The 12,640-nt window shown below is 37.8% G+C and overlaps 1 protein-coding gene across 2 annotated transcripts in view; it reads right to left on the reverse strand.

Moving 5' to 3' along the window:
- LOC137755947 (disintegrin and metalloproteinase domain-containing protein 5-like) overlaps window positions 1–12,640 on the reverse strand; it is a 148,685-nt gene that overhangs the window by 62,736 nt on the left and 73,309 nt on the right. For both annotated transcript variants that reach the window (XM_068532090.1, XM_068532091.1), the window contains one exon: window positions 4,088–4,283. In XM_068532090.1, coding sequence (XP_068388191.1) covers window positions 4,088–4,283 — 196 coding nt within the window. The remainder of the gene's footprint in view (window positions 1–4,087; window positions 4,284–12,640) is intronic.

Here is a 12,640-nt window from a genome sequence, read left to right on the forward strand (position 1 = left end):
GAAGGCACAAAAACAGACACATAGAACAGTATAGAGAGCCCAGAAATAAACCCATGCACCTATGGTCTACAGTAAAGGAGACAAAAATATACAACAGAGAAAAGACAGTCTCTTCAATAACAAATGGTGCTAGGAAAACTGGACAGCTACCCGTGAAAGAATGAGATTATAACATTTTCTCACACCAGATACAAAAATAAACTCAAAATGGATTAAAGACCTACATGTAAGACCAGATACCAAAAAACTCCTAGAGGAAAACATGGGCAGAACACTATTTGATATAAATCGCAGGAATATTTTTTTTGGATTCATCTCCTAAAACAAAGGAGATAAAAGCAAACATAAACAGATGGGACCTAATTAAACTTAAAAGATTTTGCACAGCAAAGGAAACCATAAACAGAATGAAAACACAACCTACAGACTGGGAGAAAACATTTGCAAATGATATGACAGATAACGGGTTAATATCCTACATATATAAGAAGCTCAGACAACTCAACATTAAAACAAACAAACAAACAACCCGATTAAGAAATGGGCAGAAGAACTGAACAGAAATTTTCCCAAAAAAGAAATGCAGATGGCCATCAAGTGCATGAAAAGATGGTCAACATTGCTAATCACGAGGGAAATGCAAATCAAAACCACAGTATCACCTCACACTGGTCAGAATGGCTATCATCAAAAAGAAAATGAATAACAGCTGTTGGGGAGGATGTGAAGAAAAGGGAACCATCGTACACTATTGGTGGGACTGTACACTGGGGTAGCCACTGCGGGAAACAGTATGGAGGTCTTAAAAAACTAAAAGTAGGGGCTTCCCTGGTGGTGCAGTGGTTGAGAATCTGCCTGCTAATGCAGGGGACACGGGTTCGCGCCCTGGTCTGGGAAGATCCCACATGCCGCGGAGCAACTAGACCCGTGAGCCACAACTACTGAGCCTGCGCGTCTGGAGCCTGTGCTCCGCAACAAGAGAGGCCACGATAGTGAGAGGCCAGCGCACCGCGATGAAGAGTGGCCCCCGCTTGCCGCAACCAGAGAAAGCCCTAGCACAGAAACGAAGACCCAACATAGCAATCAAGCAATCGATCAATCAATAAATTAAAACTTTAAAAAAAAAAAAAACAAAACTAAAAGTAGAACTACCATATGACCCAGCATTTCCACTCCTGGATATATATCCAAGAAAAAACCCCACAAAAACATTAATTCAAAAAGACACATGCCTCCCAATGTTCATAGAAGCACTATTTACAATTGTCGAAGCAACCAAAGTGTCCATCAACAGATGAATGGATAAAGAAGATGTGGTGTACGAGTACACACACACACATAATGGAATACTACTCAAACGTAAAAAAGAATGAAGTTTTGCCATCTGCAACAACTTGGATGCACTTGGAGGTCACTGTTAACTGAAATAAGTCAGAGAAAGACAAATACTGTATGATATCACTTATATGTGGAATCTAAAAAATATATCAAAGTAGTGAATATAACAAAAAAGAAGCAGACTCACAGATACAGAAAACAAACTAGTGGTTACCAGGGGGACAGGCAAGGGGAGAGGGTCAATATAGGGGTAGGAGGTTAAGAGGTATAAATTAGGTAGAAAATGAGCTACAAGGATATATTGTATCACGTGGGGAATATAGCCAATATTTTATGATAACTATAAAAGTAGTATAAACTTAAAAAGTGTGAATTGCTATATTGTACACCTGTAACATATAACATTACTGTATATCAACTATACTTCAATTAAAACATTAAGGAGAGAGAAAATCTCTCCAGACAAACAAAAGCTGAAGAAGTTCATGATCACTAGACTTGCCTTATATGAAGTGCTGAAGTGAGTGACATCAGCACTGTGTTGGCATAAGGGATCCTTCCTTTTTGTCCCCCCGCTTAAAAAAAAATCCACATATATTTACTACCTATGAATTCTATTTTAGATGCTCATGAAAGCACAGAGGATGGGAGGAAATAGTTCCCAAGCTTCAAGAAATTAAAGATTTAGATCTAACTATACAAAATATGATGATAAAATGGTAAAACACTAATTGCTAATGGGCTTCAGAGTAAGGAAATTATGCAATGAAGCTTTAAAAAATATGTAGCTGGATTATTTTAAAGAAATTTTAAAAGAGGTAGGTACTATATATCAAATAAATTGGTTTTTGTTTTCTACAAATTTGTATTGTGTTAAAATACACATGACAAAGTTTACCATCTTAATTATTTTTAAGTGTTCAGTTCAGTGGTTCATTGTACATTCACATTGTTGTGCAACCATCACTGCCATCCATCTCCATAACTCTTTTTATCTTCTAAAATGCAAACTTTATACCTATCGAATAACAACTCTCCATTCTTCCCTTCCCCAAGCCCCAGCTACCACCATTCTACTTTCTGTATCTGTGATATTGATTACTAAGTACCTCATATCAGTGGAATCATACAGCATTTGTCTTTTTGTAACTGGCTTAGTTCATTTAGCATAATGTCCTCAAGGTTCCTCCATCTTGTACTTCGTTGCAAAATTTCCATCCTTTTTAAGACTAAATAATATTCCATTGTTTATATACACCGCAGTTTGCTTTATCCATTCATCCACTGATAGACATTTGGGTTGCTTCCAAGTTTTAGCTATTGTGAATAACGCTGCTATGAACATGAGTGCATAAATATCTCTTCCAGACACTGCCTTCAATTCTTTTGTGTATACCCACAAGAGCAATTGCTGGGTCATATGGTAATTCTACTTTTAATAATCTGAGGAATCTCCACACACAGAATAGTGGTGATGCCATTTTATGTTCCCACCCACAGTGCACAACTGTTGCAATTTTTCCACATTCTCATCAACATTTGTTGTGTTCTTTTTTTTTTTGACAGCAGCCATCTTAATGGGTGTGAGGTGGTATCTCATAGTTTTGATGTGCATTTCCCTAATGATTAGTGATGTTGAGCTTCTTTTCATATGCTTGTTGGCCATCTGCATGTCTTCTTTAGAGAAATACCTAATCACATCATTTGCCTGTTTTTGAATCGGGCTGTTTGTTTTCTGTTGCTGAGTTTTAGGAGTTTTCTATATATTCTGGATATTAATTTCTTATCAGATGTACGATTTGCAAATATTTTCTCTCAGTGGAACTACAAAACAGCCAGAAAGCAATTAATGAGATGGCATCTGGTAAGTCCTTATATTTGGGGTCAGATAATTCTTTCTTATAGGGGCTGTTTTGTGCATGGTAGGATATTTAGTAGCAACTCAGACTTCCACTCTCTAGAAGCCAGCATCAGTTCCACCCCAGCTGTGAAAACCACAAAGGCCTGCAGGCGTTGTGTCTGGAAGGAAAAGGCCATGAATGCTGCTAAAAATGCTAAAGTGCACAGGACCCCACACCCCTCACAGCAAGAACTGCCTGGCCTAAGATATCCACAGTGCTGACGTGGAGAAACCCTGACGTAACTGTTCGTTTTGCACTCACATTGCTTTATGTGTCAAAACAAAAAGAGCAATGTTCTCCTGGCATCAGCAAGATGACTCCTTAGGAGATAACATTCCTTTCTCAATCCTGTAAGGGTTCACGATGAACCACTACATGTCTTCTACACGCAGATCTGGACTATGTATACTGTCAGTATGTTACTTTCATGTATAACCCTTTGTCTTGAAAACATATATAACTGTGCCTTGACCTCTAATGGGCAGAACAGTTCTCAGAGCTTTTTGGAAGACTATCTCCTGGGTTATAATCCTCAGATTGGCTTGAATAAAATTCTCTATTTCTTTCTTAGGTTGACTATTACTTAATTTTTTTGTCAATATAATCTTCCAAGAAGCTGCATTTCCACTTGAGGTCTCGCCCTTGTGCAAATAAGGATTCCTTATAAATTCAGAAGTGCTTTCTCAGAATCAAGAAAACTTTACTTCCTTTAACACTAATATACATTAGGCCTACAAATAGGATACATTTATTTTAAAATTACACTCACATTTTTGTTTTATAGCATTAAATAACAGAGCTTGGAATCATCAGAATTTAGGAACTAAGAAGAAAATTGTGGTCATTACCTCCTCCTATTAATTTTCTGCACTGTCTGGTAAACGACCGACATCGTCCTTCATAACAGAAGGAGTCACCCGAATCACAACTCTGTCCATCACGTGCGTAAGTGTCAGGCACACAGTGTGCGTTATTCCCATCACAGAATTCTAGAAAATCACATTCATCAACTGGTTGCCTACAAGGTGTATTAACTGGTTTTATCTGGAAGAGAAAAGAAACATAAGAAAAAATTACATATAAATGATACCCAAGTTTTCTTTCTCTTCAGGCTTGAAGTTTCCATCCATTTTTTCTAAGTTGCTAAGAGCAATGAGGAAATTGTCTTCTTGTTAACTACTTAAGCATTGCACAGACGTTTAGGTGATTGAATCTGTTGTGCGTAAAGGAGTGGGTATTGCTTGTGAGAGATATGAGAAACTCAAAGATAAGCAGACTACCATAATTATAAAAAAGAAAGAAAGTAGAGCTAAGTAATTATTATAAAAATTACTTTCAACCCACTAAGGGTATGCTCACATGGGCAGACTCTGGTTTCTCCATATGCCATCCTTAAAGCAGAAATCAGCAACCATTTACAAAACAATAAATATGCCTCATAAACATTTAGAAAAAAGTTTGCAGGACACACAAAAGAAGGTTTGTTTCATCTACCACATTGAAAACAACTGTAAAAAATAACTTGTCCAATTATATATCTCTGACCTCTTCAGTGCTTACTGTTAGCTCATAGCTTCCAGGGTTCCCTTTATTTATATCTGCTTTTGAAAACAAACATATAAATACCATGACTGCAAACCCTTTCCTCAACCCAAGTCCCAATTCCTCACGGCTATCATCACTATCGTACATAAACTAAGTCAAATTTGTTCTGGCTTCAAAGGTCCTAGAGACCCAGATTATATAACATTCACTGCCCCGCCTCTGAAAGAGCGTTTCTAGATAGTTTTCTCATTTACAACAAGTATATGCTACCTGAAGCAAACCTGACACAAGTTCTCCAAGAGATGGGTGGGAAGACAAAACAATACTTGTGTTACCCAAGCTTATAGAGTTAGCATTCAAATCAAAACAAATAATCAAAATTGTTTTTAAAAGAAAATACATATAATGAGAAAGTATTAATATTTGTTTCTTCAGAATATACTTCCTTTTACAAATGTTTATAAATGGCAATCTTCCTTTTATTCTAATTTATTTTACCATTAAAACTTTACTGTTTACAGCTGTTTAAGGATCACAGAAAACATGAGGAGAAAGTACAGAGATTTCCCATATAACCCCTGCCCTACACATGCAAAGCATGTATTACTAGAGTGGTACATTTGTTGCAACTGATGAACTTACACTGACACATCATAATCATTCAAAATCCATGGTTTATATTAAAGTTCACTCTTGGTGTTTTACATTCTACAGGTTTAGACAAATGTATAACGACATGTATCTATAGTTGTGGTATCATACAGAGTATTCCCACTACGCTAATAATCCTTCACGCTCTTCCTATTCATCTCCCCCTCAGTCCCTGGTAACCACTGATCTTTTCACTGTCTCCATATTTCTGCCTTTTCCAGAATGTCATATAGTTGGAATCATACAGTATATAGCCTTATTAGAGTGGCTTCTTTCACCCAACTTCTTTTTCAATACTTAAATACCCAGATCCTCAAATGCCCTTTGAACCAAGCTTTATCACTGTACTTGCTCCTCCATTAAAGGGGGTTTATTTTCCTTTCCACGGCTCTCTAATTCCCAAACGACCCTAAAACATTAAACCTTCTGGCTCCTTGTTCCACATTATTTTCTCCTAAAATATTTTTATTTTCTTTTTTCTTGTAGTTTTTAATTTACTTTTATTCTTGCCAAGACTATCAGTCTGCATATGTAATGTATAATTCATATACAGGGCTGTGTCCCTTTATACAACTGAACCAGGGATGAGTGAGTTAATTTACTGCTTCTGACCATCATATCAGCCTTAACAGCAGTGTAAAAAAAATTACTGTGTATATCAGAAAAATCATAGTCTGCGCTATGTCCCTTTCCATGATTGGGCCCAGGAACTAATTAGAATCATAAATACTATCCCAGTCTCGACAGCAGTTGTTCAGGTATCCTTGTGGACATATGAATCTTGTTTGTGCAGCAGAAAAATATTTCCTTTTGGCACACCGATGACACTAGATAACTATACTAGTTGTATTTGACAGGTTGGTTAATTTTTTTTTAACATCTTTATTGGAATATAATTGCTCTACAATGTAGTGTTAGTTTCTGCTGTATAACAAAGTGAATCAGCTATATATATACATATATCCCCATATCCCCACCCTCTTGCCTCTCCCTCCCACCCTCCCTATTCCACCCCTCCAGGTGGTCACAAAGCACGGAGCTGATATCTCTGTGCAACGCAGCTGCTTCCCACTAGCTACCTATTTTACATTTGGTAGTGTATATATGTCAATGCTACTCTCTCACTTCATCCCAGCTTACCCTTCCCCCTCCCCACGTCCTCAAGTCCACTCTCTACGTCTGCGTCTTTATTCCTGTCCTGCCCTTAGATTCATCAGAAACTTTTTTGGTATTTTTAGACTGCATATATATATGTTAGCATACAGTATTTGTTTTTCTCTTTCTGACTTACTTCACTCTGTATGACAGACTCTAGGTCCATCCACCTCACTACAAATAACTCAATTTCGTTTCTTTTTATGGCTGAGTAATATTCCATTGTATATATGTGCCACTTTTTTATCCATTCATCTGTTGATGGACACTTAGGTTGCTTCCATATCCTGGCTATTGTAAATAGTGCTGCAATGAACATTGTGGTACATGACTCTTTTTGAATTATGGTTTTCTCAGGGTATATGCCAGGTAGTGGGATTCTTGGGTCATATGGTAGTTCTACTTTTAGTTTTTAAGGACCCTCTATACTGTTCTCCATAGTGGCTGTACCAATTTACATTCCCACCAAGAGTGCAAGAGGGTTCCCTTTTCTCCACACCCTCTCCAGCATTTATTGTTTGTAGATTTTTTGATGATGGCCATTCTGACCCGTGTGAGGTGATACCTCATTGTAGTTTTGATTTGCATTTCTCTAATGATTAGTGATGTTGAGCATCTTTTCATGTGTCTGTTGGCAATCTGTATATCTTCTTTGGAGAAATGTCTATTTAGGTCTTCTGCCCATTTTTGGATTGGGTTGTCTGTTTTTTTGATATTGAGCTGCATGAGCTGCTTGTATATTTTGGAGATTAATCCATTGTCAGTTGCTCCATTTGTAAATATTTTCTCCCATTCTGAGGGTTGTCTTTTGGTCTTGTTTATGGTTTCCTTTGCTGGGCAAAAGCATTTAAGTTTCATAAGGTCCCATTTGTTTATTTTTGTTTTTATTTCCATTTCTCTAGGAGGTGGGTCAAAAAGGATCTTGCTGCGATTTATGTCATAGAGTGTTCTGCCTACGTTTTCCTCTAAGAGTTTGATGGTGTCTGGCCTTACATTTTAGGTCTTTAATCCATTTTGACTTTATTTTTGTGTATGGTGTTAGGGAGTGTTCTAATGTCATTCTTTTACATGTGGCTGTCCAGTTTTCACAGCACCACTTATTGAAGAGGCTGTCTTTTCTCCATTTTATATTCTTGCCTCCTTTATGAGAAAAAAGGTGACCATATTGTGTGGGTTTACCTCTGGGCTTTCTATCCTGTTCCATTGATCTATATTTCTGTTTTTGTGCCAGTACCATATTGTCTTGATCACTGTAGCTTTCTGGTATAGTCTGAAGACCAAGAGCCTGATTCCTCCAGCTCCATTTTTCTTTCTCAAGATTGCTTTGGCTATTCGGGATCATTTTTGTTTCCATACAAATTGTGAAATTTTTTGTTCTAGTTCTGTGGAAAATGCCATTGGTAGTTTGATAGGGATTGCACTGAATCCATAGATTGCTTTGGGTAGTATAGTCATTTTCACAATATTGATTCTTCCAATCCAAGAACATGGTATATCTCTCCATCTGTTTGTATCATCTTTAATTTCTTTCATCAGTGTCTTATAGTTTTCTGCATACAGCTCTTTTGTCTCCCTAGGTAGGTTATTCCTAGGTATTTTATTCTCTTTCTTGCAGTGGTACATGGGAGTGTTTCCTTAATTTCTCTTTCAGATTTTTCATCATTAGTGTATAGGAATGCAAGAGATTTCTGTGCATTAATTTTGTATCCTGCTACTCTACCAAATTCATTGACTAGCTCTAATAGTTTTCTGGTAGCATCTTTAGGATTCTCTATGTATAGTATCATGTCATCTGCAAACAGTGACAGTTTTACTCCTTTTCCAATTTGGATTCCTTTTATTTTTCTTCTTCTCTGATTGCCAAGGCTAGGACTTCTAAAACTACGTTGAATAAAAGTGGCAAAAGTGAACATCCTTTTCTTGTTCCTGATTGTAGATTAAATGCTTTCAATACTTCACAGTTGAAAATGATGTTGGCTCTGGGTTTGTCGTATATGGCCTTTATTATGTTGAGGTAGGTTCCCTCTATGGCTTTCTGGAGAATTTTTATCATAAATGGGTGTCGAATTTTTTTCAAAAGCTTTTTCTGCATCTATTGAGATTATCATATGGTTTTTATCCTTCAATTTGTTAATATAGTGTATCACATTGATTGATTTACATATATTGAAGAATCCTTGTATTCCTGGGATAAACTCCACTTGATCATGGTGTATGATCCTTTTAATGTGCAGCTGGATTCTGTTTGCTAGTATTTTGTTGAGGATTTTTGCATCTATGTTCTTCAGATGTATTGACCTGGAGTTTTCTTTTTTTGTGACATCTTTGTGTGGTTTTCGTATCAGGGTGATGGTTTCCTCGTAGAATGAGTTGGGGAGTGTTCCTCCCTCTGCTATATTTAGGAAGAGTTTGAGAAGGATAGGTGTTAGCTCTCCTCTAAATGTTTGATAGAATTCACCAGGGAAGCCATCTGGTCCTGGGCTTTTGTTTGTTGGAAAATTTTTAATCACAGTCTCAATTTCAGTGCTTGTGATTGGTCTGTTTATATTTTCTATTTCTTCCTGGTTCAGTCTCAGAAGGTTGTGCTTCTCTAAGAATTTGTCCATTTCTTCCAGGTTGCCCATTCTCTTGGCATACAATTGCTTCTAGTATCTCTCATGATCCTTTGTATTTCTGCAGTGTCAGTTGTTACTACTTTTTCATTTCTAATTCTGTTGATGAGTCTTCTCCCTTTTTTTCTTGATGAGTCCGGCTAATGGTTTATCAATTTTGTTTATCTTCTCAAAAAACCAGCTTTTAGTTGTATTGATCTCTGCTATCATTTCCTTCATTTCTTTTTCATTTATTTCTGACCTGATCTTTATGATTTCTTTCCTTCTGCTAACTTTGGGTTTTTTTGTTGTTGTTGTTCTCCTTTCTCTAATTGCTTTAGGTGTAAGGTTAGATTGTTTATTTGAGATTTTTCTTCTTGAGGTAGGATTGTATTGCTATAAACTTCTATCTTAGAACTGCTTTTGCTGCATCCCATAGGCTTTGGTTCATCGTGTTTTCATTGTCATTTGTTTCTAGGTATTTTTTGATTTCCTCTTTGATTTCTTCAGTGATCTCTTGGTTATTTAGTAGCATATTGTTTAGCCTCCATGTGTTTGTATTTTTTACAGATTTTTTCCTGTAGTTAATATCTAGTCTCATAGCGTTGTGGTTGCAAAAGATATTTGATACGATTTCAATTTTCTTAAATTTACCAAGGCTTGATTTGTGACCCAAGATATGATCTATCCTGGAGAACGTTCCATGAGCACTTGAGAAGAAAGTGTATTCTGTTGTTTTTGGATGGAATGTCCTATACATATCAATTAACTCCATCTTGTTTAATGTGTCATTTAAAATTTGTGTTTCCTTATTTATTTTCATTTTGGATGATCTGTCCATTGGTGAAAGTGGGGTGTTAATATCCCCTATTATTACTGTGTTACTGTTGATTTCCCCTTTTATGGCTGTTACTGTTTGCCATATAGATTGAGGTGCTCCTATGTTGGGTGCATAAATATTTACAATTGTTGTATCTTCTTTCTGGATTGATTCCTTTATCATTATGTAGTATCCTTCTTTGTCTCTTGTAATAGTCTGTATTTTAAAGTCCATTTTGTCTGATATGAGAATTGCTACTCCAGCTTTCTTTTGATTTCCATTTGTATGGAATACCTTTTTCCATCCCCTCACTTTCAGTCTGTTTGTGTCCCTAGGTCTGAAGTGGGTCTCTTGTAGACAGCATATATATGGGTCTTGTTTTTGTATCCATTCAGCCAGTCTATGTCTTTTGGTTGGAGTATTTTAATCCATTTACATTTAAGGTAATTGTCAATATGTATATTCCTATTACCATTTTCTTAATTGTTTTCAGTTTGTTTTTGTAGGTCTTTTCCTTCTCTTGTGTTTCCTGCCTAGAGAAGTTCCTTTAGCATTTGCTGTAAAGCTGGTTTGGTGGTGCTGAATTCTCTTAGCTTTTGCTTGTCTGTAAAGGTTTTAATTTCCCCATTGAATCTGAATGAGATCCTTGCTGGGTAGAGTAATCTTGGTTGTAGGTTTTTCCCTTTCATCACTTTAAATATGTCCTGCCACTCCCTTCTGGCTTGCAGAATTTCTGCTGAAAGATGAGCTGTTAACCTCATGGGGATTCCCTTGTATGTTATTTGTTGCTTGTCCCTTGCTGCTTTTAATATTTTTTCTTTGTATTTAATTTTTGATAGTTTGATTAATACGTGTCTTGGCGTGTTTCTCCTTGGATTTATCCTGTATGGGACTCTCTGCCTTTCCTGGACTTGATTGACGACTTCCTTTCCCATGTTAGGGAAGTTTTCAACTATAATCTCTCCAAATATTTTCTCAGACCCTTTCTTTTTCTCTTCTTCTCCTGGGACCCCTATAATTTGAATGTTGGTGCATTTAATGTTGTCCCAGAGGTCTCTGAAACTGTCCTCAATTCTTTTCATTCTTTTTTCTTCATTCTGCTCTGCGGTAATTATTTCCACTATTTTATCTTCCAGGTCACTTATCCAGTCTTCTGCCTCAGTTATTCTGCTATTGATTCCTTCTAGAGAATTTTAAATTTTATTTATTGTGTTGTTCATCATTGTTTGTTTGCTCTTTAGTTCTCCTAGGTCCTTGTGAAATGTTTCTTGTATTTTCACCATTCTATTTCCAAGATTTCGGATCATCTTTACTATCATTACTCTGAATTCTTTTTCAGGTAGACTTCCTATTTCCTCTTCATTTGTTTGGTCTGGTGGGGTTTTACCTTGCTCTTTCATCTGCTGCATATTTCTCTGTCTTCTCATTTTGTTTAACTTACTGTGCTTGGGTCTCCTTTTTGCAGGCTGCACATTCGTAGTTCCCATTGTTTTTGGTGTCTGCCCCAGTGGGTGAAGTTGGTTCAGTGGGTTTTGTAGGCTTCCTAGTGGAGGGGACTGGTACCTGTGTTCTGGTGGGTGGGGCTGGATCTTGTTTTTCTGGTGGGTAGGGCCGTGTCCAGTGGTGTGTTTTGGGGTATCTATGAACTTAGTATGATTTTAGGCAGCCTCTCTGCTAATGGGTGGGGTTGTGTTCCTGTCTTGCTAGTTGTCTGGCATGGGGCGTCCAGCAGTGGAGCTTGCTGGCCGTTGGGTGGAGCTGTGTCTTAGCATTGAGACAGAGATCTCCGGGAGAGCTCTGCCGATTGATATTACTTGGGACCAGGAGGTCTCTGGTGGTCCAATGTCCTGAACGCGGCTCTCCCACCTCAGAGGCTCAGGATGACACCAAGCCGGAGCACCAAGACCCTCTTAGGCACATGGCCAGGTACGTGGGGATTTTCTTTCCTTTTGGGAAGTCTGAGGTCTTCTGCCAGCGTTCAGTAGGTGTCCTGTAGGAGGTGTTCCACATGTAGATGTATTTTTTATGTATTTGTGGGGAGAAAGGTGATCTCCACATCTTACTCCTCCACCATCTTGAAGGTCCCCAGGTTGGTTAATTTTTAAAGTTACCATTAATATCAATAACTAATCCTATACTATGTCCAATAATGGGAAAGAAGAGGAGAGTGGCATCAGTAAGGTGGGAGACTAGGAGATTCCAGGCTGCATACTCACACAGAAACAAATACCATGGATAAGAATATCTTTATGGGAGCCCAGGAATCCAACAAAAAGGTTCCAGTCCCCTTTTGGAGTAAAAACATCTGAGAGTAGATGCATTGAAGTGGGTAAGAACAACAGTTTCTCTTGACCCACATCACCCCCTTCTCCAAGGTGGCCTGTGACTTCTCCAAGAGGAGAAAGTGAAAGTGATGTAAGGAGCCTGGTTTCCCCAGCCTTGTGAGACACTGGCTACGAGGCCCACTTTTGTCTTCCCCGACCCAGAACACTGAGTGGATTGGCAGTCTGGAGACATGTAGGAGTAGGGAAAAGGGATGGGTGCTCACAGCAACAGTGTATGGATCACAGCAACAAGCCATGTATCCTAATAACTGGCTCGCAGGCTCCTGCAAGAGCCCTCCATATGAACCAATAGGA

Source organism: Eschrichtius robustus, chromosome 21 (genome assembly GCF_028021215.1).
Source record: "Eschrichtius robustus isolate mEscRob2 chromosome 21, mEscRob2.pri, whole genome shotgun sequence".
Classification (NCBI taxonomy): Eukaryota; Metazoa; Chordata; class Mammalia; order Artiodactyla; family Eschrichtiidae; genus Eschrichtius; species Eschrichtius robustus.